At 44.5% G+C, this 25,156-nt stretch overlaps 1 protein-coding gene and 1 pseudogene across 1 annotated transcript; both read left to right on the top strand.

The window, feature by feature from the left end:
• The first annotated feature begins 2,758 nt into the window (after nt 1–2,758).
• LOC121568323 (retinol-binding protein 2) lies at nt 2,759–5,767 on the top strand. The gene is made up of 4 exons (XM_041878878.2): nt 2,759–2,935; nt 4,259–4,437; nt 5,215–5,316; nt 5,576–5,767. The coding sequence occupies exons 1-4, from the start codon at nt 2,863–2,865 to the stop codon at nt 5,627–5,629; spliced, it is 408 nt and encodes a 135-aa protein (XP_041734812.1). The 5' UTR covers nt 2,759–2,862; the 3' UTR covers nt 5,630–5,767.
• Nucleotides 5,768–8,601: 2,834 nt separating this feature from the next.
• Nucleotides 8,602–23,821, top strand: LOC121568104 (annotated as a pseudogene).
• The last annotated feature ends 1,335 nt before the right edge of the window (nt 23,822–25,156 follow it).

Here is a 25,156-nt window from a genome sequence, read left to right as displayed (position 1 = left end):
TTCAGAAGTAGCTTCAGACTGAACATTCCTCACTCAGTTTTGTGTTGGATGGTATTTCCAGGTTTCCGCTGTGTTTCTTCTGCAGGTTTTGGTTTGTTAGAAGTTTTTTCTTGATAGTCCTTGGTAGTAAGAATCCTTTCAGGTAATTTTGTCCAAAATCAATGTTTTAGGTATGGAATTTTGATTTGGTTTGAAGGTCTTGATGTAGATGGTAGAATCCTGTATAAGTCCTTGCGGAAAAAAAATCAAAGTTTATCTATATTTATCCAACTACAATTATATTTTTTACAGAAAAACTCAGGAGCCCATGAGCTCATGAGCTCATGATCTCTCTTTCTCTCTCAATTCAATTCAAGGGACTTTATTGGCATGGGAAACATACACTACCGTTCAAAAGTTTGGGGTCACTTAGGAATGTCCTTGTTTTCGAAAGAAAAGCCATTTTCTTGTCCATTAAAATAACATCAAATTGATCAGAAATACAGTGTAGACATTGTTAATGTTGTAAATGGCTATTGTAGTTGGAAACGGCAGATTTTTAATGGAATATCTACATAGGCGTACAGAGGCCCATTATCAGCAACCATCAGTCCTGTGTTTCAATGGCACGTTATGTTTGCTAATCCAAGTTTATCATTTTAAAAGGCTAATTGATGATTAGAAAACCCTTTTGCAATTATGTTAGCACAGCTGAAAACGGTTGTGCTGATTAAAGAAGCAATAAAACTGGCCTTCTTGAGACTAGTTGAGTATCTGGAGCATCAGCAATTGTGGGTTCGATTACAGGCTTAAAATGGCCAGAAACAAATAACTTTCTTCTGAAACTCATCAGTCTATTCTTGTTCTGAGAAATGAAGGCTATTCCAAGCGAAAAATTGCCAATAAACTGAAGATCTCGTACAATGCTGTGTACTACTCCCTTCACAGAACAGCGCAAACTGGCTCTAACCAGAACAGAAAGAGGAGTGGGAGGCCCCGGTGCACAACTGAGCAAGAGGACAAATACATTAGAGTGTCTAGTTTGAGAAACAGTCACCTCACAGGTCCTCATCTGGCAGCTTCATTAAATAGTACCCGCAAAACACCAGTCTCAATGTCAACAGTGAAGAGGCGACTCCGGGATGTTGACCTACTAGGCAGAGCTGTAAAGAAAAAGCCATATCTCAGACTGGCTAATAAAAACAATAAAATATTAAGATGGGCAGTCTGAGATATGGCTTATGCAAAAGGGAGCACAATAAAATGTATAATATACATTCCTCACTCTCCAACCAAGGTGAACACAATCTATATGAAAACACACTTGATACTTATCCTGAGTGTACAAAACATTAGGAACACCTTCCTAATATTGACTTTGAATACAAGACTGGGAGAGGATTCCTCACACCACCCAGGGTTTCTTATCAAGACCTGATTGAATGGGGTGATCAGTCCTTGGTTCCAAATATTGGGGAAGATGTCTCTGTCCCTCTCTCTGTCCCTCTCTCTCTCTCTCTGTCTCTGTCCCTCCCTCTCTTTCTCTCTGTCTCTGTCCCTCTCTCTGTCCCTCTCTCTGTCTCTGTCTCTGTCCCTCTCTCTGTCCCTCTCTCTCTCTGTCTCTCTCTGTCCCTCTCTCTGTCCCTCTGTCTCCACTCCCCCCTTCCCTCCACTTCCTATCTGCTTTGCTGATATGATAAATCTCGTGCAGCAGATTATGGGGATAACGAAGTAATCAGCTCTCTCTCTCACTCACACACACAAATCATATTTACATTGGCATTGATTATGAGAAAGGATTTCAAGTCAGAAATACAGTAGGATATTGTAATTCATTAGGAATAATTAAAGTCAAAGCAAATCCAACCACAAACCACTTACAGCTACAGAGGTAATTGCCAGATCTGTAATACTTTAGCCAGTTTCCCAATGTTTTTTTATTTTTTTATTTTAGGGGATAGATCAGCTTTAATAGTGCAGATAGATTGTAGATTCCATCAACATAATTGTCTACATCATTTCCAATCCCCCATATATTTTTTTGTAAATATATATATACATATTTTGTAAATATATGTTCCTTTATTATTTTCCCCTAACCCTACCCACCCCTCCCCTAATTGGAGTAAACTAATGGACAACAACACTTAGGCTTCTACTTCCAGCTTATACATACTCTATATACATTTTACGGACACAATGCACCTTACGACAGTTATCTTTTGTTTGTTTTTAATCCCATCCCTAGCCAGTTTTCCTTAGCTAAAGCATAGGAGTTGGCTAAAGTATGTACACATCTGGCAACCAGGCTAGATTGCAGATTAAATGCAAATGCCAGTGTGTTGCTTTGACTCCCATTATTTCTCTGTATCTTAACATGAAGAAAATAGTCAAATGAACACTCAGTGTATTCTGTGTTTGAACTGGAAACCTAGTCTATATTTATTATTGTTTCAGAAGACGGAAATGACTTTCTGACCTTCTCCTCAGCATTGCTTTTTAGTGTCTGTGTTTACAGGCAACAGGGGAATTAGCTCTCATTGCTCTAACTTGTGCTCTCCATCTTGTTTCCTGTCTGCATCATTACTATGAATAAGTGATCCGGCTAGCCTGTTAAGAGGCAGTGGATTAGCTGACGCTAAGTGCCTCCACACTTGAAACACACACACACACACCCGCCCCTTCTCTTCCTAAGAAATAGAGAAAGTGTTATCAGTTGAACCCTGCCCCTCAGTTCCACATGTAAACAGGCTGTATATAAAAGGTTGGACCCATAGAATATGTCTCTACCTCTTGCAGCGTGTGTGTGTGTGTGTGTGTGAGCAAAATCCCCATAGACATATACAGGGCATACACAGTAACACAAACCCAGCCGGTGCCAAGATGCCTGCAGACTTCAACGGACAATGGGTGATGGTCACCAATGAGAACTTTGAGGATATCATGAAGGCCATTGGTAAGCTGTTCTTCTAATGTCTGTTGGAAAATAGGGACCCGAGATCCAGAGAGATACAGACATGCAGAGAGAGACGGTGGAGAGGGAGGGAGGGAAGGGGTGTAGAGTAGAGAGGGAATTGACATAGAAAGAGTGTGTTGTGTGTGCATGCGTGTGTCTGTGCGTGCGTATGTGCATATGTCAATGTGTGTGTGTGTGTGTGTGTGTGCACAAGTGTGTCTGATAGAGAGGGGGATGTCGGAGATAACGTTTGTGTAAAGACTTTATTTAAGTGTGTTAGTGAGTGAGATTGTGATAGACAGCGAGAGTGTGTGTGAGAGAGTGAGTGAGAGAGAGAGAGAGAGAGAGAGAGAGAGAGAGAGAGAGAGAGAGAGAGAGAGAGAGAGAGAGAGAGAGAGAGAGAGAGAGAGAGAGAGAGAGAGAGAAAGGATTCAGTGCGGCTTCATTTACTTATTGAGCTGCTGTCATGGCGACTTAACCTCGACTGTTTGTGGGAATGGCTTCTGCTTGTTACCAGGTCGAATAAAAATAGATTTACTCTTTTATGCATTTTTATCCTCCCCATTCCGGAGAATAAAAAATCTCATCCTGAGCTCTGCCAAGCAGCATCGGGATGTTGCTGGCAAGCAAAGGCCCCTATCCATCCATTCAGCATGGTGTTGATCAACCACAAGTATTTTATTATTCATGACTTTATCTGCAATTCATATCCCTCCCGCTCAACCCAGAAAATCCCCCCAAAAAACAAATCCAAGGCGTCTCATTCCGTGCCACTCTCTCATTTCCATGAGCGGATCGAAAATTACATCCGTATGGGAGGGAGAAAAATATTTGGATGGGTGAATAAAAGAGCTTCATCAAAAAGAGAGACGGGTAGAAATTGAATTTACACTTTGTGGCCAATGCAATATGAATATCAAAATGGAAGAGGTGGTCTCTTTTGCAGGCTCACATTTACCTTATTTAGCTCTATTGCTGGTACAAGGCCATTTTTAAAGAGTGAATGAGAGCTGTCAACAGAGCTGGCCTGAGTGGAATGTTAATTCTAGGACTTGAGCTGGAGTCTCATAACTGAAGAGGAGGACTGGTGGCTTATGCACAAGGGAGCACAATAAAATGTATACTACACATTCCTCACTCTCCAACCAAGGTGAACACAATCTATATGAAAACACACTTGATATTTATCCTGAGTGTACAAAACATTAGGAACACCTTCCTAATATTGACTTTGAATACAAGACTGGGAGAGGAGTTGCACCCCCTTTTACCCTCAGAACATCTTTAAATGTTTACATTGTTGTTTCACTGTGTTTCCTCCAGATATTGACTTTGCCACCCGTAAGATCGCCGCCCACCTGACCCAGACCAAGGTGATCGTCCAGAACGGAGACAAGTTCGAGACCAAAACCTTGAGCACCTTCAGGAACTACGAGGTCAACTTCACCGTCGGGGAGGAGTTTGAGGAGGTCACTAAGGGACTGGACAACAGGACGATCCAGGTAGGACCACAACCACTATGACCACGTCAGAGAGACACTGTCACTGCACTCAGTCCTAACCGGCTCCAAACCCTAACCTTTACCCTCTCCATCATGTTCTCTCCTTTTAGTCTATTCCACCATTTTTTATAGGTTTTCATCTCCTGCTTTCCCCTGAGTTTGTTAATGCATATGGTATGGTGACATAGCCCTCACACACATAGCCCACAATCCAAGCATCTTAAAAGGTTTGGTGCAGTCTCTCTCAGATTAGAAAACAATAGACAGCCATAAGCACTGCTGTGGGTTGTTGACCCTGGATTTATGGAAACATACACAAATGTATTCAGCCTGGACTCAGGGGTAGACGTAACATAGCAAGCAAAAATCCGGGACACTCAAATTAGTATGATATGTTACATTTGGTATGGTATGTATTAATTTATGGATATCCAACATCCATTTCGTATGATATGTTACAAATTACAATTCGTATGATATGTTACGAATTACAATTAGTACACACAACCTTTCGGTTGCCAGACGTTCACGTAATATGCCCACTCATCCACCCCGACCAACTACCCTCCTTTTGTTTTTGCCTTAAGTAACCTTCTGTCTTATGTAACAATGCCAAACGTAACATATACTAATTTGAGTGTCCCAGATTTTCATTTACTATGTTACGTCTAGTCTATGCTACCGGCCTGATATCGTAGCTGTGGGGCATTTGGGCAAATGTGTGTCTACGGTACGCTGACTGTTGTGTGTGTGTGTGTGTATGTGTGTGTTCTTCAGACACTGGTTACCTGGGATGGAGACAAGTTGGTGGCTGTGCAGAAGGGAGAGAAGGCCAACCGTGGCTGGAAGCATTGGATAGAAGGAGACCTGCTATACCTGGTGAGAGAGAGGAAGATGGAGGGAGGGGGGTTAGAGACAGACAAGAGAGAGAGAGAAATGTCCTAGACTTCAACTTGAACATACAGAACATTACAGGTTCTTCATACCTAAGACAACAGAAGCTCTATTCCCCAAACTCAACTCTAAGGGGAACAATGAAAAAATGCAGTGGAACTGGCTTCGAGGTCCAGAGTTGAGTTTAAGGGTTTATGTTATTTGATTGTCTCATTGTCTTTCTGTCCATCTCTTCTTCTTTCAGGAGATCCACGTTGAAGACAAAGTCTGCAAACAAGTATTCAAGAAGAAACCCTGAAACATCTGACATAACCTTATTTATTGTAACATTACCTTCATGTGTTTCTGCCTGCATAATTATGTTATGTATTTATGATGTGATCGTACATACATTTAATAAATACTTAATTCAACCCAAGCAGATGGGATGCATTGACTTTGGTCTATAAATTACAGTTTTTCTCGATTGCTAAGACACATTTCTTGAAAGCTGCTCTCCTTTTCTCTTAACTGTGAACACAAAACCCAATTTTCAAGCTACATTCACAAAACCTCAGACTCTTCTTGCAAAACCAAACTTTCACCTCAAAACAGTTCAATCTGTGCTCAAAACTGAACTATGTTGTCAAATCGTGCCCCGAGTCAATCAAAATAAAAAACACTACTGAACAGTCACTAAACACTACGTAGAAAAATAGAAAACACAATGCTCAGGACATGAAGCTGGAGAAATAAATGTTTATTGTTCACTGTAGGCTAAATGTGCCGAAATCTTGTGCATTTACATGTAGCACTTGTAAAAACAAACAGAAATCTTGTGCGTTTGCCACTTGTGTACAGTAAGCCCATGTAAAAATAAAGTACAAAAATATACAAATAAGTGCATTACTCAGCCACAGCATCATGTCTCCGTACTGGGTCAGGCCACAGGACTTCATCCACATCACAGGCCACATTTTGTCTGGCCAGGCAACGGGGGAAAAAAACCCTGGCATGCCGTATCCAGGCTTGGCATGCCTCCACACCTATGTCACCACAGGCAAGTCCCATGGCTTGCAGGAGATTTACCCTGGTGTAAGGTTGGCGTTCATATACCTTCCACCGCCATGAGGAGAAGAATTCCTCAATGGGGTTTAGGAAAGGGGAGTACGGTGGAAGGCAAAGATTGATAAAACCTTGGTTCATATTGTACCACTCTCTAACCTGGAGGGCTCTGTGAAAACTCACATTGTCCCAAACAACAACATAGATGGGATGCTCATCCTGCTGCCCTAACAAAGCATCTCGCATGTGATTGAGGAAAATGAGGAGCTGGTGAGTGTTGTAGGGCCCCAGGTTGGCATGATGGTGGACAACCCCATGATTGCTGATGGCAGCACATAATGTGACATTGCCACCACGCTGCCCAGGAACACCAACAATGGCCCGATGGCCAATCACATTACGGCCTCTCCTTCTCCTTTTGGTGAGATTAAACCCAGCTTCATCCATGTAGACGTATTGATGGGGTCTTTCCATTGCATCCAGTTGAAAAACCCTCTGTAGAAATAGATATAGTTTTGTAAGTGATACGGAAAAAGTGATTTAGGCCACTACAGTAAATCACTACTTAGAGTAATCAACATTGAATGTGTCTGGATATATGCCAACCTGTACATACTGGAATCTTTGCTCTTTGACTCTGTCTGAGTTGCGATCAAAGGGCACTCTGTATAGCTGTTTCATGCTCAGTCTGTTGCGCTTGAGGACACGATCAACAGTAGAGGCTGACACTGTTGATACCCTCAAAATTTTAATGGTCCTCAATGATCTTCTGCTGAATTTAGCTCAGTTTAATGGCATTGTTCTCACGGACCATATCAACAATTAGGGTCTCTTGGTGTGGGGAGAACATACCTGTCCTCCCACCCCCATGTGGCAGTCTTTCAATTCTACAAAAAGAGAACATGGAGTTACAAAAAATATACATGGAATACTAGGCCTACAAACAGTTAGACCAACCCTCCATTACAATACTACAGTACATTGGTACAGTGATGTACTGAAACATATATTTACTTACAGTATACTGTGGTACAGTATATAGTATGTCATACAGTAATTGCTGTCAACATTTACATACTGTACTATAATGTCAAAAAAAGGTAATTACCTGTTCTCTTCTCTAAATCTTCGGATTATGGTGGACACAGTGAATCTACTGATGTTTGGTTGTACCCTTTGTCCAGCCTCCCTCATGTTCATACCATGGACAAGAACATGGTCAATCACAGTAGCTCTGATTTCATCAGATATTACTGTTCTTTGTCTTCGCTGACCACCTCGAACACCTCGACCTCCTCTCACACGAACTCTTCCTCTCAGATTTCTATCCATTGTAGGGCCTCACAAACCAGTGCTCTCTGAACTGGCTTACTGTATATGTTCCCTCACATCATTAGCCACAAGTGTGATCAATTTTGAGTTGTTGTGTTCAAGTGGTGACACATGTGCTCTAATTGTGTTTGACTTTTGTCACCTGTGCTCACCATTATGCAGCACGGGTGCATCACAATGAAAATGTGTTGGCAAGTTATGTCTAAACAGGTGAAAAGTGCTTATGGTTTTGCCAAAAGAGTGATTGATTCAATCAGTGGGTTCAGGCAACTGAGCATTTGGTTCAGACAATAGGGTTTAGTGTTTTAGCAATTGAGAAAAACTGTAAATGAATATTTATATGGGTGTATATTGACCATAGGTAACAGTACTTGCAAATAAACACAAACAATATTAACTTTTAAAAACATAACATACTGTAACTTCTCAAATTAGCATGTTATTGTGAGAGTACAGAACTATCAATCGAAAACATTGTACATTGTACAGTAGATGACCAGAAGAAGACATATATGAATAGCGTACAGTATACGTTGTTAATCAGTTGGGTTGTGAAGGCCTGCGACCTTCTCTCCTACTTCACAAGGACAGATCTAAGTGATTATCATTGACAGAACACCAGGTCACCAGGTCTACGGAACCTTTGAACATGCAACAGTGAGGAGGTGTGGACTTTGAATACTGGGAGAGGATTCCTCACACCACCCAGGGTTTCTTATCAAGACCTGATTGATTTGAAAACCTCAACAGAGGCTGCAGTTAAATGATTTAAAGTAGAACACATCAACCATAAAGCATCATAAGCATAGAGCTGGGAGCATATAACATTCTAATTGTTATCACACAAGTATGTGATTGCTTAGTTGGTTGGAAGGTGCTTCTTGCAACACCAGCATGGATGTATCTCTGCATGGACTGTACAGGGTAAGCCTAATACACATCTGCAAACTATTCAGTCATCAAGTTAGTGTATTTATACACATAGGAAACAGGGAGATAATTTGTACAAATAGGACATTTGTGAATGTTTAAGATGTTCAAATTAATTATTATCTTTATTATTCATTCATTTATTCGTTTTTATTAATATATATCTTTTTTGAAGGGGTGAGTAAGTAGCCTACATGCAATTACCTGAGTTTGCCTGTAGCCAGCATCCGTCCATACATTTCTCTGTAACCTACATACAGACTGCATAGTATGGTCATGTTAGGTACAGCCTGGACAAGTTCTCTACCGGATCTTGTGAAGTGCAGCCAGGAAGCTCCATAGAATCCACGTCGCCAAGAAGACTCTCCGCTCCAAACCAGTCTACCAGCCCGACTTGTGTCTCAGGGTGGCCGGGCACTTTGAGCAAACACTACCCGCAGACGTGGAAACATGGTAAGGAACTTAAAACATAGATTTAGAATGAAGATCTGCCGCCGCTCAGGGCAGTAGATTTACAGTGGGGAAAAAAAGTATTTAGTCAGCCACCAATTGTGCAAGTTCTCCCACTTAAAAAGATGAGAGAGGCCTGTAATTTTCATCATAGGTACACGTCAACTATGACAGACAAAATGAGAAAGAAAATCCAGAAAATCACATTGTAGGATTTTTTATGAATTTATTTGCAAATTATGGTGGAAAATAAGTATTTGGTCAATAACAAAAGTTTCTCAATACTTTGTTATATACCCTTTGTTGGCAGTGACACAGGTCAAACGTTTTCTGTAAGTCTTCACAAGGTTTTCACACACTGTTGCTGGTATTTTGGCCCATTCCTCCATGCAGATCTCCTCATGAGCAGTGATGTTTTGGGGCTGTCGCTGGGCAACACAGACTTTCAACTCCCTCCAAAGATTTTCTATGGGGTTGAGATCTGGAGACTGGCTAGGCCACTCCAGGACCATGAAATGCTTCTTACGAAGCCACTCCTTCGTTGCCCGGGCGGTGTGTTTGGGATCATTGTCAAGCTGAAAGACCCAGCCACGTTTCATCTTCAATGCCCTTGCTGATGGAAGGAGGTTTTCACTCAAAATCTCACGATACATGGCCCCATTCATTCTTTCCTTTACACGGATCAGTCGTCCTGGTCCCTTTGCAGAAAAACAGCCCCAAAGCATGATGTTTCCACCCCCATGCTTCACAGTAGGTATGGTGTTCTTTGGATGCAACTCAGCATTCTTTGTCCTCAAACACGACGAGTTGAGTTTTTACCAAAAAGTTCTATTTTGGTTTCATCTGACCATATGACATTCTCCCAATCCTCTTCTGGATCATCCAAATGCACTCTAGCAAACTTCAGACGGGCCTGGACATGTACTGGCTTAAGCAGGGGGACACGTCTGGCACTGCAGGATTTGAGTCCCTGGCGGCGTAGTGTGTTACTGATGGTAGGCTTTGTTACTTTGGTCCCAGCTCTCTGCAGGTCATTCACTAGGTCCCCCCGTGTGGTTCTGGGATTTTTGCTCACCGTTCTTGTGATCATTTTGACCCCACGGGGTGAGATCTTGCGTGGAGCCCCAGATCGAGGGAGATTATCAGTGGTCTTGTATGTCTTCCATTTCCTAATAATTGCTCCCACAGTTGATTTCTTCAAACCAAGCTGCTTACCTATTGCAGATTCAGTCTTCCCAGCCTGGTGCAGGTCTACAATTTTGTTTCTGGTGTCCTTTGACAGCTCTTTGGTCTTGGCCATAGTGGAGTTTGGAGTGTGACTGTTTGAGGTTGTGGACAGGTGTCTTTTATACTGATAACAAGTTCAAACAGGTGCCATTAATACAGGTAACGAGTGGAGGACAGAGGAGCCTCTTAAAGAAGAAGTTACAGGTCTGTGAGAGCCAGAAATCTTGCTTGTTTGTAGGTAACCAAATACTTATTTTCCACCATAATTTGCAAATAAATTCATAACAAATCCTACAATGTGATTTTCTGGATTTTTTTTTCTCAATTTGTCTGTCATAGTTGACGTGTACCTATGATGAAAATTACAGGCCTCTCTCATCTTTTTAAGTGGGAGAACTTGCACAATTGGTGGCTGACTAAATACTTTTTTTCCCCACTGTAGGCTATTATTTTTCATTGAGAGGTGTATTGCTTTTTTTTACGATTGTTAACCGATTGAAAACGTAAATGTACACCACATCCAATGAATTAGCTTATGCCTTGCTAGTTGTGAATGATCGAGCATTTGAAGATATTGCAGAAACTCGAGAAATGGCAACAGTGTAACAATAACAATATGGTATTCAAAAGAGTCATGAAGACTCCGATCAATTGGTAATCTAAGAGCAGTTACAAAATATGCTAGTACTTCAATCTGCAACTTTATATAAATACTTTTTTCTAAACTACTTTATCGCAAATGGCTACTTCCTGGGAATTTTCAGATCAGAGCAAGTCATTCATGCACCTCAAATGTGGTGGAATGAGCTTCAGTAAACAGACACGCCCCCATATTAAACAGCTCCACACGCTGAACAGTTGATGTGGTTCCACTTTGTGTAACGTTGTATCTACAGTAGGCCTACAAGCGTATAGCTGTTAGAGGTCGGATATACTTAAAGTTTTATTGATAGTCAGACATTAAAAAGGTAAGTGCATCCTACCAGTTTCTTTCAAAACACACTTGTCTCAAATCTGGTCTCTGTCAAATCAGATGTTTTATTTCTTGTTCCCGTTCAACTGATCTGCATATAAATAGGAGTAAAGAGTCATCTGGTTAATATCAAAATAGAATACTGTGTCTTGTATTGGTTAAATGAGGAGTAAGAGGTAGATTATGACTTAATACATTGGGTTCTCTCCCTCTGTCCCTCTCAGTCACTCCGGTTGGACATCAAGCGGAAGCTGACCGATCGATCAGACCGTGTGAAGAGTGTGGACCTGCACCCAACTAAACCATGGATGATTGCCAGCCTGTACAATGGCAGTGTCTGTGTCTGGAACCACGAGACACAGGTATACGACATTCATTCTCATTTCATTTGTTAGGATTCAGCCCTTATTCATTCATTCATTGTAGACCTTGCTGCAGGTTATGTTCTTGAGTGAAATATGAATGGATTGTTTCTCTATGATGATGATGACCATGAGGCTGATGCTTCGTTTGAATCCCATGTCTGTGTAGACCCTGGTGAAGAAATTTGAGGTGTGTGACCTGCCTGTGAGAGTGGCTAAGTTTGTGGCCAGGAAGCACTGGGTCATCGCTGGAGCAGTAAGTGTTATAACACCCTTATAACTGCTTTTAATGCATCTATCTATCCTATTCTATTCAGAGTTCAGTGTTTTCTCATATCTCTCTCTCTGAATGATGCAATATTTTGACCTTCTCCACCCTCTCTCCCTTCACCTTCTCCTCACCCTCTCTCTCGCTCTTCTCTGGTCCTCCCCAGGATGACATGCAGATCCATGTGTTTAACTACAACACTCTGGAGAGAGCTCACGTTTGAGGCCCACTCTGACTACCTCCGCTGCATCGCAGTCCACCCAACACAACCTTATATCCTTACCAGCAGTGGTATGTTGTGTTTATGTCTGTCTGTCTCTTTTTCTCTCTCTCACGCTCTCTCGCTCTCTATACATACATACATACATACATACATACATACATACATAAATTACAAACATCAACCATAGAATATTGTGAACATGATCATGTGTGTGTGTCCAGATTACATGCTGATCAAGCTGTGGGACTGGGACAGGAAGTGGGTGTGTGGTCAGGTATTCGAGGGCCACACCCACTATGTCATGCAGATTGTCATCAACCCTAAAGACAACAACCAGTTCACCAGCGCCTCCCTGGACAGGACCATTAAGGTACATACAGTACACACACACACACACACACACACACACACACACACACACACACACACACACACACACACACACACTCTCATCTTTGTGCTTGTAGCACTACAGTTGTTGGTTTGATTATTATTATTATTATGTTGAAGTGCTTATAGATGTGTAATATATGTTTCATGAATTATATACAGTTGTTGTAAGTCGTTACCACTGCACTTCAGTAATACACTGACGTATTATTTGGCCCTTGGCTGTTGCAGGTGTGGCAGCTGGGTTCTTCCACCCCTAACTTCAGTCTGGAGGGCCATGAGAAAGGAGTAAACTGTATTGACTACTACAGTGGAGGGGACAAGCCCTACCTTATATCAGGAGCTGACGACCACCTGGTCAAGATCTGGGACTACCAGGTACACAGTTTATATGCACATGTACACACAGTTTATATACACATGTACACATAGTTTTTCACACACTCTCAAACACAGAATGAAACACACATATGCATATGCACACCACACACACTTTCCAGATCAGAAGATACACACAAGCACCACTTGAGGTGTTACGCGTCTGTACTAGTGATCATATATATATTGAGTTGACTGATTCTACTCTATTCCTCTCCACTACCTCCAGAATAAGACATGTGTGCAAACTCTAGAGGGCCATGCCCAGAATGTGTCCTGTGTCAGCTTTCACCCTGAGCTGCCAATCATCCTCACTGGCTCTGAGGACGGTGGGTAGTGTAGTGTTTACCTTATCCCTTTGGAATGGAATAACAAAGTGTTTACCTATGTTATATCATAGTAATACCATTTTACAGTTGTAACATTGTACCATGGTAATAACATGGTGTTTTATTGTCATGTTGACTAGTTCCTGTCTTCCCTGGATCCTTTATGTTTGACCACCCTCTCACATGTAACTCTTTCGCTCCTCCCATCTTTCGTCTCCTAATGGACATACAGGCATAGTGAGAGTCTGGCATTCCAGCACGTACCGCCTGGAGAACACACTGAACTATGGGATGGAGCGTGTGTGGTGTGTGTGTGGCCAGCGAGGCGCCAACAGTGTGGCGCTGGGATATGATGAAGGCAGCATCATCATCAAGGTACCAACTTAAGGAAACTCTAAACTTCACATCTAGAACAGTGTGGTGTCAGTGATCAGATTATTAGTACTGTTGGCAATCATATAGAATGTTTGTATTGTTTTCATACAGGATCAGTTTGATTCTGGAGGCCTACATATCACCCATGTATGTCCAAGTTCTATGTTCAGCACAAGTTGAAATATTATGATTTAACATCACTCCTTCTCTTCTTCACTCTCTCCCCCCTCTTCTCCCTCTCTCTCCTCACCCCCCTTCCCCATCTCCCCCCTCCCTCCCTCTCTCTCCTCACCCCCTTCCCCATCTCCCCCCTCCCTCCCTCTCTCTCCTCACCCCCTTCCCCATCTCCCCCCTCCCTCCCACTCTCTCCTCACCCCCTTACCCATCTCCCCCTCCCTCCCTCCCTCCCTCCCTCAGTTGGGCCGTGAGGAGCCAGCCATGTCTATGGACTCTAACGGTAAGATAATGTGGGCCAAACACTCTGAGGTGACAACCTGAAGGCCATGGGAGAGGCTGAGATACAGGATGGAGAGAGGCTGTCCCTGGCTGTCAAAGACATGGGCAGCTGTGAGATCTATCCCCAGACCATCCAGCACAACCCCAATGGCAGGTCAGTGTGTGCGTGTGCTACCATGTTTGTGTGCATGTGTGTACTAGTTGCTCATCAAATGTAAAAAAGTGTGTGTGTATATAAAGTACCAGTCAAAAGTTTGGACACACCTACTCATTCAATGGTTTTTCTTTATTTTTACTATTTTCTACATTGTAAAATGAAAGTGAAGACATCAAAACTATGAAATAACACATATGGAATCATGTAGTAACCTTTGCCTTGATGACAGCTTTGCACACTCTTGGCATTCTCTCAACAAGCTTCATGAGGAACGCTTTTCCAACAGTCTTGAAGGAGTTCCCACATATGCTGAGCACTTGTTGGCTGCTTTTCCTTCACTCTGCGGTCCAACTCATCCCAAACCATCTCAATTGGTTTGAGGTCGGGTGATTGTGGAGGCCAGGTCATCTGATGCAGCACTCCATCACTCTCCTTCTTGGTCAAATAGCCCTTACACAGCCTGGAGGTGTGTTTTGGGTCATTGTCCTGTTGAAAAACAAATGATAGACCCACTAAGTGCAAACCAGATGGGATGGCGTATCACTGTAGAATGCTGTAGTAGCCATGCTGGTTAAGTGTGCCTTGAATTCTGAATAAATCACTGACAGTATCACCAGCAAAGCACCCCCACACCATCACACCTCCTCTTCCATGCCTCACGGTGGGAATCACACATGAGGCGATCATCCGTTCACCTACTCTGCGTCTCAAAGACACGGGGGTTGGAACCAAAAATCACAAATTTGTACTCATCAGACCAAAGGACAGATTTCCACTGGTCTAATGTCCATTGCTCGTGTGTCTTGGCCCAAGCAAGTCTCTTCTTCTTATTGGTGTCCTTTAGTAGTGGTTTCTTTGCAGCAATTTGACCATGAAGGCCTGATTCACGCAGTCTCCTCTGAACAGTTGATGTTGAGATGTGTCTGTTACTTGAACTCTGTGAAGCATTTATTTGGGCTGCAATTTCTGAGGCTGGTAACTCTAATGAACTTAGCCTTTTCTGTAGCGGTCCTCATGAGAGCCAGTTTCATCATAGCTCTTGATGGTTTTTGCGACTGCACGTGAAGAAACTTACAAAGTTCTTGACATTTTCTTGATTGACTGACTTTCATGCCTTAAAGTAATGATGGACTGTCGTTTCTCTTTGCTTATTTGAGCTGTTCATGCCATAGCATGGACTTGGTCTTTTACCAAATAGGGCTATCTTCTGTAGATAGCCCAAATAGGGCTATTCCTTGTCACAACAGAACTGATTGGCTCAAACGCATTAAGAAGGAAAGAAATTCCACAAATTAACTTTTAACAAGGCACACCTGTTAATTGAAATGCATTCCAGGTGACTACCTCATGAAGCTGGTTGAGAGAATGCCAAGAGTGTGCAAAGCTGTCATCAAGGCAAAGGGTGGCTACTTTGAAGAATCTCAAATATAAAATGTATTTTGATTTGTTTAACACTTTCTTGGTTACTACATGATTCCATATGTGTTATTTCATAGTTGATGTCTTCACTATTATTCTACAATGTAGAAAATAGTAAAAATAAAGAAAAACCCTTGAATGAGTAGGTGTGTTCAAACTTTTGACTGGTACTGTATACAGTCGTGGTCAAAAGTTTTGAGAATGACACAAATACTAATTTTCACAAAGTCTGCTGCCTCAGTTATGATGATGGCAATTTGCATATACTCCAGAATGTCATGAAGAGTGATCAGATGAATTGCAATTAATTGCAAAGTCCCTCTTTGCCATGAAAATGAACTTCATCCCCAAAAAACATTACCACTGCATTTCAGCCCTGCCACAAAAGGACCAGCTGCCATCATGTCAGTGATTCTCTCGTTAACACAGGTGAGAGTGTTGACGAGGACAAGGCTGGAGATCATTCTGTCATGCTGATTGAGTTAGAATAACAGACTGGAAGCTTTAAAAAGAGGGTGGTGCTTGAAATCATTGTTCTTCCTCTGTTAACCATGGTTACCTGCAAGGAAACACGTGCCGTCATCATTGCTTTGCACAAAAAGGGCTTCACAGGCAAGGATATTGCTGCTAGTAAGATTGCACCTAAATCAACCATTTATCGGATCATCAAGAACTTCAACGAGAGAGGTTCAATTGTTGTGAAGAAGGCGTCAGGGCGCCCAAGAAAGTCCAGCAAGCACCAGGACCGTCTTCTAAAGTTGATTCAGCTGTGGGATCGGGGCACCACCAGTGCAGAGCTTGCTCAGGAATGGCAGCAGGCAGGTGTGAGTGCATCTGCACGCACAGTGAGGCGAAGACCTTTGGAGGATGGCCTGGTGTCAATAAGGGCAGCAAAGAAGCCACTTCTCTCCAGGAAAAACATCAGGGACAGTCTGATTTTCTGCAAAAGGTACAGGGATTGGACTGCTGAGGACTGGGGTAAAGTCATTTTCTCTGAATCCCCTTTCCGATTGTTTGGGGCATCCGGAAAACACCTTGTCAGGATAAGACAAGGTGAGCGCTACCATCAGTCCTGTGTCATGCCAACAGTAAAGCATCCTGAGACCATTAATGTGTGGGGTTGCTTCTCAGCCTAGGGAGTGGGCTCACTCACAATTTTGCCTAAGAACACAGCCATGAATAAAGAATGGTAGCAACACATCCTCCAAGAGCAACTTTTCCCAACCATCCAAGAACAGTTTGGTGACGACCAATGCCTTTTCCAGCATGATGGAGCACCTTGCCATAAGGCAAAAGTGATATCTAAGAACAAAACATCGACATTTTGGGTCCATGGCCAGGAAACTCCCCAGACCTTAATCCCATTGAGAACTTGTGGTCGATCCTCAAGAGGCGGGTGGACAAACAAAAACCCACAAATTCTGACAAACTCCAAGCATTGATTATGCAAGAATGGGCTGCCATCAGTCAGGATGTGGCCCAGAAGTTAATTGACAGCATGCCAGGGCGGATTGCAGAGGTCTTGAAAAAGAAGGGTCAACACTGCAAATATTGACTCTTTGCATAAACTTAATGTAATTGTCAATAAAAGCCTTTGACATTTATGGAATGCTTGTAATTATCCTTCAGTATACCATAGTAACATCTGACAAAAATATCTCATAACACTGAAGCAGCGAACTTTGTGAAGACCAATACTTGTGTCATTCTCAAAACTTTTGACCACGACTGTATACACACACACAGTATGTCATTTAGCGTAGCAGATGCTCAAAGCGACTTACAGTCATGCGTGCATACATTTTTATTTATGGGTGGCCCCGGGAATCGAACCCACAATCCTGGTGTTGCAAGCGTCATGCTCTACCAACTGAGCCTTACAGGACCACAAATATACAGTATATGTGTGTGTGTGTGTCAGTGGAGGCTGCTGAGGGGGAGGACGGCTCATCATAATTGCTGAAATGGAGTGGTTTACATGTGATTGATACCATTCCATTCCATTGACTCCATTCCAGCTATTACTATGAGCTGTCCTCCCCTCAGCAGCCTCCACTGGTGTCTGATCACACACTAACTAGTGTGTGTGTGTGTGTGTGTGTGTGTGTATGTGTGTGTGTGTGCTGCAGGTTTGTGGTGGTGTGTGGGGATGGAGAGTACATTATCTACACTGCGATGGCCCTGAGGAACAAGAGCTTCGGTTCAGCACAGGAGTTTGTCTGGGCCCACGACTCCTCAGAGTAAGTCAAGTCAACCGCAACCTGACCACTCATACAAGTCCTCTATGGACCATCCATGGTTTAGTCTGGTCAGGCTGACTTAACCGCTTTTGTTTCTATGGCAGGTATGCTACTCGGGAGAGCACCAGCATGGACAAAATCTTCAAGAACTTCAAGGAGAAGAAGTCTTTTAAACCAGATTTTGGGGCAAAAGGTGAGACAAACACATCAGATTTGATCCAGTATCTGGTCAACTGACTCCCTCTGTGTGTGTGCGTGTGCATGCAGGTACATGTAGATGATATGCTGATGTGTTATAACTAACTATATGTATGTGTCATCCCCTACAGGTATCCATGGTGGGTTATTGCTGGGCATGAGGTCATTGAATGGTCTGGCCTTCTACAACTGGGAGAACACAGAACTGGTCCAGCCGCATTGAGATCCAGCCTAAACATGTGAGTCGGCTACAGTAGTTAAACTGTTAATAATCCACTTTTGATCAGATCAACTTTCAGACAAGTGGCCATTTACAGATTATAGCAGGTCCAGGCAGCACCTAGCTCAGGTCAATCCTTGTCAACAAGCAGAGGGTGAGAAGCCACTCACAGCGACCCAACCCTCCTCTAACCTCCTCCGCACAGCGACCCAACCCTTCTCTAACCCCCTCCCCACAGCGATCCAACCCTCCTCTAACCTCCTCCCCACAGCGACCCAACCCTCCTGTAACCTCCTCCCCACAGCGACCCAACCCTCCTCTAAACCCCTCTCCATAACGACCCAACCCTCCTGTAACCCCCTCTCCACAACGACCCAACCCTCCTGTAACCCCCTCTCCACAACGATCCAACCCTCCTCTAACCTCCTCCCCACAGCGACCCAACCCTCCTGTAACCTCCTCCCCACTGCGACCCAACCCTCCTGTAACCCCCTCTCCACAATGACCCAACCATCCTCTAAACCCATCTCCACAACGACCCAACCCTCCTCTAAACCCCTCTCCACAACGACCCAATCCTCCTCTAAACCCCTCTCCACAACGACCCAACCCTCCTCTAAACCCCTCTCCACAACGACCCAACCCTCCTGTAACCCCCTCTCCACAACGACCCAACCCTCCTCTAAACCCCTCTCCACAACGACCCAACCCTCCTCTAAACCACTCTCCACAACGACCCAACCTTCCTCTAACCTCCTCCCCACAGCGACCCAACCCTCCTGTAACCTCCTCCCCACTGCGACCCAACCCTCCTGTAACCCCCTCTCCACAATGACCCAACCCTCCTCTAAACCCCTCTCCACAACGACCCAACCCTCCTCTAAACCCCTCTCCACAACGACCCAACCCTCCTGTAACCCCCTCTCCACAACGACCCAACCCTCCTCTAAACCCCTCTCCACAACGACCCAACCCTCCTCTAAACCACTCTCCACAACGACCCAACCCTCCTCTAAACCCCTCTCCACAACGACCCAACCCTCCTCTAAACCCCTCTCCACAACAACCCAACCTTTCTCTATAGAACTATGTACTGTACCTGTCGGTCTAAAATACTGGTGTTGTATTGACTCCCTGTCTGTCTGCTATAGAACTATGTACTGTACCTGTCGGTCTAAAATATTGGTGTTGTATTGACTCCCTGTCTGTCTGCTATAGAACAATGTGCCTTTTGGGCTACATCCCTAAGGATGACCGTCTGTACCTGGGTGATAAGAGGGGATCAGTGGTCTAAGGCACTGCATCGCAGTGCTAGCTGTGCCACTAGAGATCCTGGTTCGAGTCCAGGCTCTGTCGCAGCCGGCCGCGACCGGGAGACCCATGGGCGGCGCACAATTGGTCCAGCGTCGTCCAAGGTAGGGGAGGGTTTGGCCGGCAGGCATGTGGGTTCGTTTCCCACAGGGGGCCAGTATGAAAAAAACACAAAAAAAACATGTATGCATTCACTAACTGTAAGTGGCTCTGGATAAGAGCGTCTGCTAAATGACTAAAATGTCAATGTAAATAAGGAGCTGAACATCGTCACTTACTCTCTGCTGGTGTCGATGCTGGAGCATCAGACTGCTGTAATGAGGAGGGACTTTGGGATGGCCGACAGTATCCTGCCCACAATCCCTAAAGAGATGAGGACCAGAGAAACAGGTGAGACTGGGAGGGTGGGTGTATTTTTACATTGGTATGTGTCTTAACACACACTGTGTGTGTGTGTGTGTGTGTGTGTGTGTGTGTGTGTGTGTGTGTGTGTGTGTGTGTGTGTAACCCTTTCTCTTATCTCTCTCTCTCTCTACAGGGTTTCAGGCAGCAGGCCCTGGCTGTGTCCACAGACTCAGAACACAGGTTTGAGTTGGCTCTGCAGCTAGTAGAACTGAAGATCACCTACCAGCTGGCTGTAGAAGCCGAGGTGAGACATCACGTAAAGGGAAAGACTGGGAAAAATGTTGACAAACTGGGAATTATAGCAGTCTTGGAATGCAAGGTAATAATTGAGAAATGTAGGGCCAAATGTGGATATTTGGAGACAAATTTGGATACATATTTGGAGACATACTGTACATTATAAGATGACATGAGAATAACTGTAGGAAATGATATATCTTATATTTTTAACTAATCAAAAGCATAGGGAATATGTCTTCTATTCTGTGTTTGTGATGAATGTCTTTCTAACATGGCCTACCTGTTCCCCCTCCCTTTCTCTCTCTCTCCACATATCCTCTTCTCATCTCTCCCTGGCACGGTGCCCTCCAGTCGGAGCAGAAGTGGAAGCAGCTGGCAGAGCTGGCCACCACTAAGTGCCAGTTTGGCCTGGCCCAGGACTGTCTGCACAATGACCAGGACTATGGAGGGCTGCTGCTGCTGGCCACAGCCTCGGGCAACGCCAGCATGGTGGGCAAGCTGGCAGAGGGGGCAGAGAGAGACGGCAAGACCAACGTGGCTTTCCTCACCTATTTCCTCCAGGGGAAGTAAGTGTGTTTAGGGAGAGAAGGGTGTGGGGGTGGATGTTACAGAGAGAGATGAGGAGGAGTGAGCAGAGAGTACTGGCCGGTGATTAGGTTGAACTTTTCTATGTACATCATCATCATCATCATCATCATCATCTGTCAATACATTGTTCTTATCGTTTAATCATTGATAATTCATTATTGGATCTTGGTGCGCTTTATAAGTTTATGATCTAGATCTGTATGTGTCAATGTCATTGGTTTCATCATTAATCATTTTATCTCCAAATTTCTGTTCTGTTTATTCCTTCCAGACTGGACAAATGTCTGGAGCTCCTCGTTAAAACCAGCCGGCTGCCAGAGGCAGAACATACCTGTCCAGCCATGTGTCTAGGTACAGCACTGGCAGGTTGACGTTTATTATCATGAATCTTGCCCTGCAGGCAGAACTGATCAATTGCAGCTGGCCCATCTAGCGGAAACGTCAAAATTGGCTATATTGTAAAAATTTATTGAAACAAAAAAAATGGGTCTTAATTTAAGGTTAAGTATTTGGGTTAGCATTATGGTTAAGGTTAGAATTAGGTTTAAAATCTGATTTTATGACTTTGTGGCTATACCAGCTAGTGACCACTCTGCAGAGCTGCCTCCAGAAACTCTAACCTGCACAGCACTGTGTGTGTGTGTGTGTGTGTGTGTGTGTGTGTGTGTGTACGTCTTTGTGCCAGCATGTGTGTCTGTACTGACCTCCTTTCTCTGTGCCTCCAGAGTGGTGAAGCTGTGGAAGGAGAGTCTGGGGAAGGTGAATCAGAAGGCAGCTGATGCGTTGGCCGACCTACAGACTACAGCAACCTGTTCTCCGGCCTAGAGGAGGCCTTCCTGGCCGAAGACAACCTGAAGGAGACCCACGTCAGGCTGAGGCCCGCCGCAGAGTACCCCCTTATCACCGTGAGTAGATACACACACACATCTTTGGCACATTGTGGCAAAACGTTTGCAAATGTTTTGGAGCATTTTTTTTCTGTTTCATACCTATTTAACACGACCCTGATTGAACATGTTCTTTCCATCTTACACTGAACAAAAATATAAATGCAACATGTAAAGTGTTGGGCCCATGTTTCATGAACTGAAATAAAAGATCCCAGAAATGTTCCATACGCACAAAAAGCTTATTTCCCTTAGATTTTGTGCACACATTTGTTTACTTCCCTGTTAGTGAGCATTTCTCCTTTGCCAAAATAATCTATCCATCTGACAGGTGTGGCATATCAAGAAGCTGATTAAACGGCAATGTCATTACACAGGTGCACCTTGTGCTGGGGACAATAAAAGGCCACTCTAAAATGTGCAGTTTATTCACACAACACAATGCCACAGATGTCTCAAGTTTTGAGGTAGGGTGCAATTGGCATGCTGACTGTAGGAATGTCCACCAGATCTGTTGCCAGATAATTGAATGTTAATTTATCTACCATAAGCCGCCTCCAACTTCATTATAGAGAATTTGGCAGTACGTCCAACCGGCCTCAAAACCACAAATCTTGTGTATGGCGTTGTGTGGGTGAGCAGTTTGCTGATGTCAACATTGTGAACAGAGTGCCCCATGGTGGCGGTGGGGTTATGGTATGGGCAGGCATAAGCTACAGACAACAAACACAATTGCATTTTATCGATGGCAATTTCAATGCACAAAAATACAGTGACAAGATCCTGAGGCCCATTGTCATGCCATTCATCTGCCGCCATCACCTCAGGTTTCAGCATGATAATGCACGGCCCCATGTCGTAAGGATCTGTACACAATTCCCGGAAGCTGACAATGTCCCAGTTCTTGCATGGCCTGCATACTCACCAGACATGTCACCCATTGAGCATGTTTGGAATGCTCTGGATCGACGTGTATGTGTTCCAGTTCCCGCCAATATCCAGCAACTTCGCACAGCCATTGAAGAGGAGTAGGACAACATTCCACAGGCCACAATCAACAGCCTGATCAACTCTATGCGAAGGAGATGTCGCACTGCATGAGGCAAATGGTGGTCACACCAGAAACGGACTGGTTTTCTGATCCACACGCCTACGTTTTTTTAAAGGTATATGTGACCAACTGTATTCCCAGTCATGTGAAATCCATTGATTAGGGCCTAATGAATTTATTTAAATTGACTTATTTCCTTATATGAACTGTAACTCAGTAAAATCTTTGAAATTGTTGCATGTTGCGTTTATATTTTTGTTCAGTAGTTATGTTACTGTAGTGTATTAGTGACACCTAGTGGTGCAATACCAGCAGATCACTATAGATACATACGATGCACTGATGAAGGTGCTCAATGTGTGCGACCACCAGTAAAATACAGGTCAATCATTTGAGACAAGTCAGTACTTTACAGTTACCATAACGCCTTTATACCTCTGCCCTTGTTTTCTAGTCAAATAAATAATATTATAACAATGCTTATTATAATAGTATAAGTCTTGTACCTGTACTTGGAATAGTACTGTTGTAATACTGTTGTATGTGGTACTGTGCTCTTCTGCCTCTCCACTCACTGCTCTGCCTCTCCACTCACTGCTCTGCCTCTCCACTCACTGCTCTGCCTCTCCACTCACTGCTCTGCCTCTCCACTCACTGCTCTGCCTCTCCACTCACTGCTCTGCCTCTCCACTCTGCAGCCCAATGAGGATAGGAATGTCCTGGAGGAATCTGCAGGCTATGTTCCAAAAGTAGTGCCGGCTGAACCAGAGGTAAAGTCTGGAATCTCACACCTACAGGAATACTGGACATGGCCACAGCTGTTGTATATAGTCCTACTTACATAACCACTAGTTTAGACACAACCATTCAGTGTGATTTGTCAACTGTGTCATTCTCAATTAAAATATGCTATTATCACTGTTCTATGTTCTAAACCCTACCCCAGTCCTAGCCCCAGTCATAGACCCTACCCCAGTCCTAAACCCTACCCCAGTCCTAGCCCCAGTCCTAAACCCAGCCCCTGTCCTAGCCCCAGTCCTAAACCCTACCCCAGTATAGCCCCAGCCATAGACTCTACCCCAGTCCTAAACCCCACCCCAGTCCGAGCCACAGCCATAGACCTTACCCCAGTCCTAGCCCCAGTTCTAAACCCTACCCCAGTCCTAGCCCCAGTCCTAAACCCTACCCCAGTCCTAAACCCTACCCCAGTCCTAAACCCTACCCCAGTCATCAACCTTACCCACCTTTCCCCAGTCCTAGCCCCAGTCCTAAACCCTACCCCAGTCCTAGCCCCAGTCCTAAACCCTACCCCAGTCCTAAACCCTACCCCAGTCCTAAACCCTACCCCAGTCATCAACCTTACCCGTCCTAAACCCTACCCCAGTCCTAGCCCCAGTCCTAAACCCTACCCCAGTCCTAGCCCCAGTCCTAAACCCTACCCCAGTCCTAGCCCCAGTCCTAAACCCTACCCCAGTCCTAGCCCGTCCTAAACCCTACCCCAGTCCTAGCCCCAGTCCTAAACCCTACCCCAGTCCTAAACCCTACCCCAGTCCTAAACCCTACCCCAGTCATCAACCTTACCCACCTTTCCCCAGTCCTAGCCCCAGTCCTAAACCCTACCCCAGTCCTAGCCCCAGTCCTAAACCCTACCCCAGTCCTAAACCCTACCCCAGTCCTAAACCCTACCCCAGTCATCAACCTTACCCGTCCTAAACCCTACCCCAGTCCTAGCCCCAGTCCTAAACCCTACCCCAGTCCTAGCCCCAGTCCTAAACCCTACCCCAGTCCTAGCCCCAGTCCTAAACCCTACCCCAGTCCTAGACCCTACCCCAGTCCTAGACCCTACCCCAGTCCTAAACCCTACCCCAGTCCAGCCCTAGTCATAGACCCTACCCCAGTCCTAAACCCTACCCCAGTCCTAGCCCGTCATAGACCCTACCCCAGTCCTAGCCCCAGTCCTAAAATCTACCCCATTATTAGCCCCAGTCCTAAACCCTACCCCAGTCCTAGCCCCAGTCCTAAACCCTACCCCAGTCCTAGACCTTAACCCAGTCCTAGACCCTACCCCAGTCCTAGACCCTACCCCAGTCTTAGCCCCAGTCATAGACCTTACCCCTGTCCTAACCCCAGTCATAGACCTTACCCCTGTCCTACCCCCAGTCATAGACCTTACCCCTGTCCTAACCCCTAGCCCTCGGCTCAACCCCACTCATAGATATAGCCTTAGCACCAGTCATAGACCTAGCCCCAGCACCACTCATAGACCTAGCCCCAGCCATAGATCCAGCTCCAACCCCAGCCGTAGAGGACCAGGCTGCAGCAGCCCCAGCAGTAGAGCCCCTACCAGCCCCTACCCAGGTGGTTCCACCAGG

The sequence above is a fragment of the Coregonus clupeaformis genome, chromosome 6 (assembly GCF_020615455.1).
Source record: "Coregonus clupeaformis isolate EN_2021a chromosome 6, ASM2061545v1, whole genome shotgun sequence".
In the NCBI taxonomy this organism is placed as follows: domain Eukaryota; kingdom Metazoa; phylum Chordata; class Actinopteri; order Salmoniformes; family Salmonidae; genus Coregonus; species Coregonus clupeaformis.
The sequence above is the reverse complement of the archived record's forward strand: the minus strand, read 5'-3'. Positions and strand labels throughout refer to the sequence as shown.

What these genes read in the sequence shown, in the direction of transcription:
- LOC121568323 (XM_041878878.2), top strand. Translation starts at nt 2,863, where the DNA reads ATGCCTGCAGACTTCAACGGACAATGGGTGATGGTCACCAATGAGAAC. An exon ending in TGGACAACAGGACGATCCAG is followed by an intron (nt 4,438 to 5,214) that starts GTAGGACCACAA and finishes TGTGTTCTTCAG; the next exon opens with ACACTGGTTACCTGGGATGG. An exon ending in AAGGAGACCTGCTATACCTG is followed by an intron (nt 5,317 to 5,575) that starts GTGAGAGAGAGG and finishes TTCTTCTTTCAG; the next exon opens with GAGATCCACGTTGAAGACAA.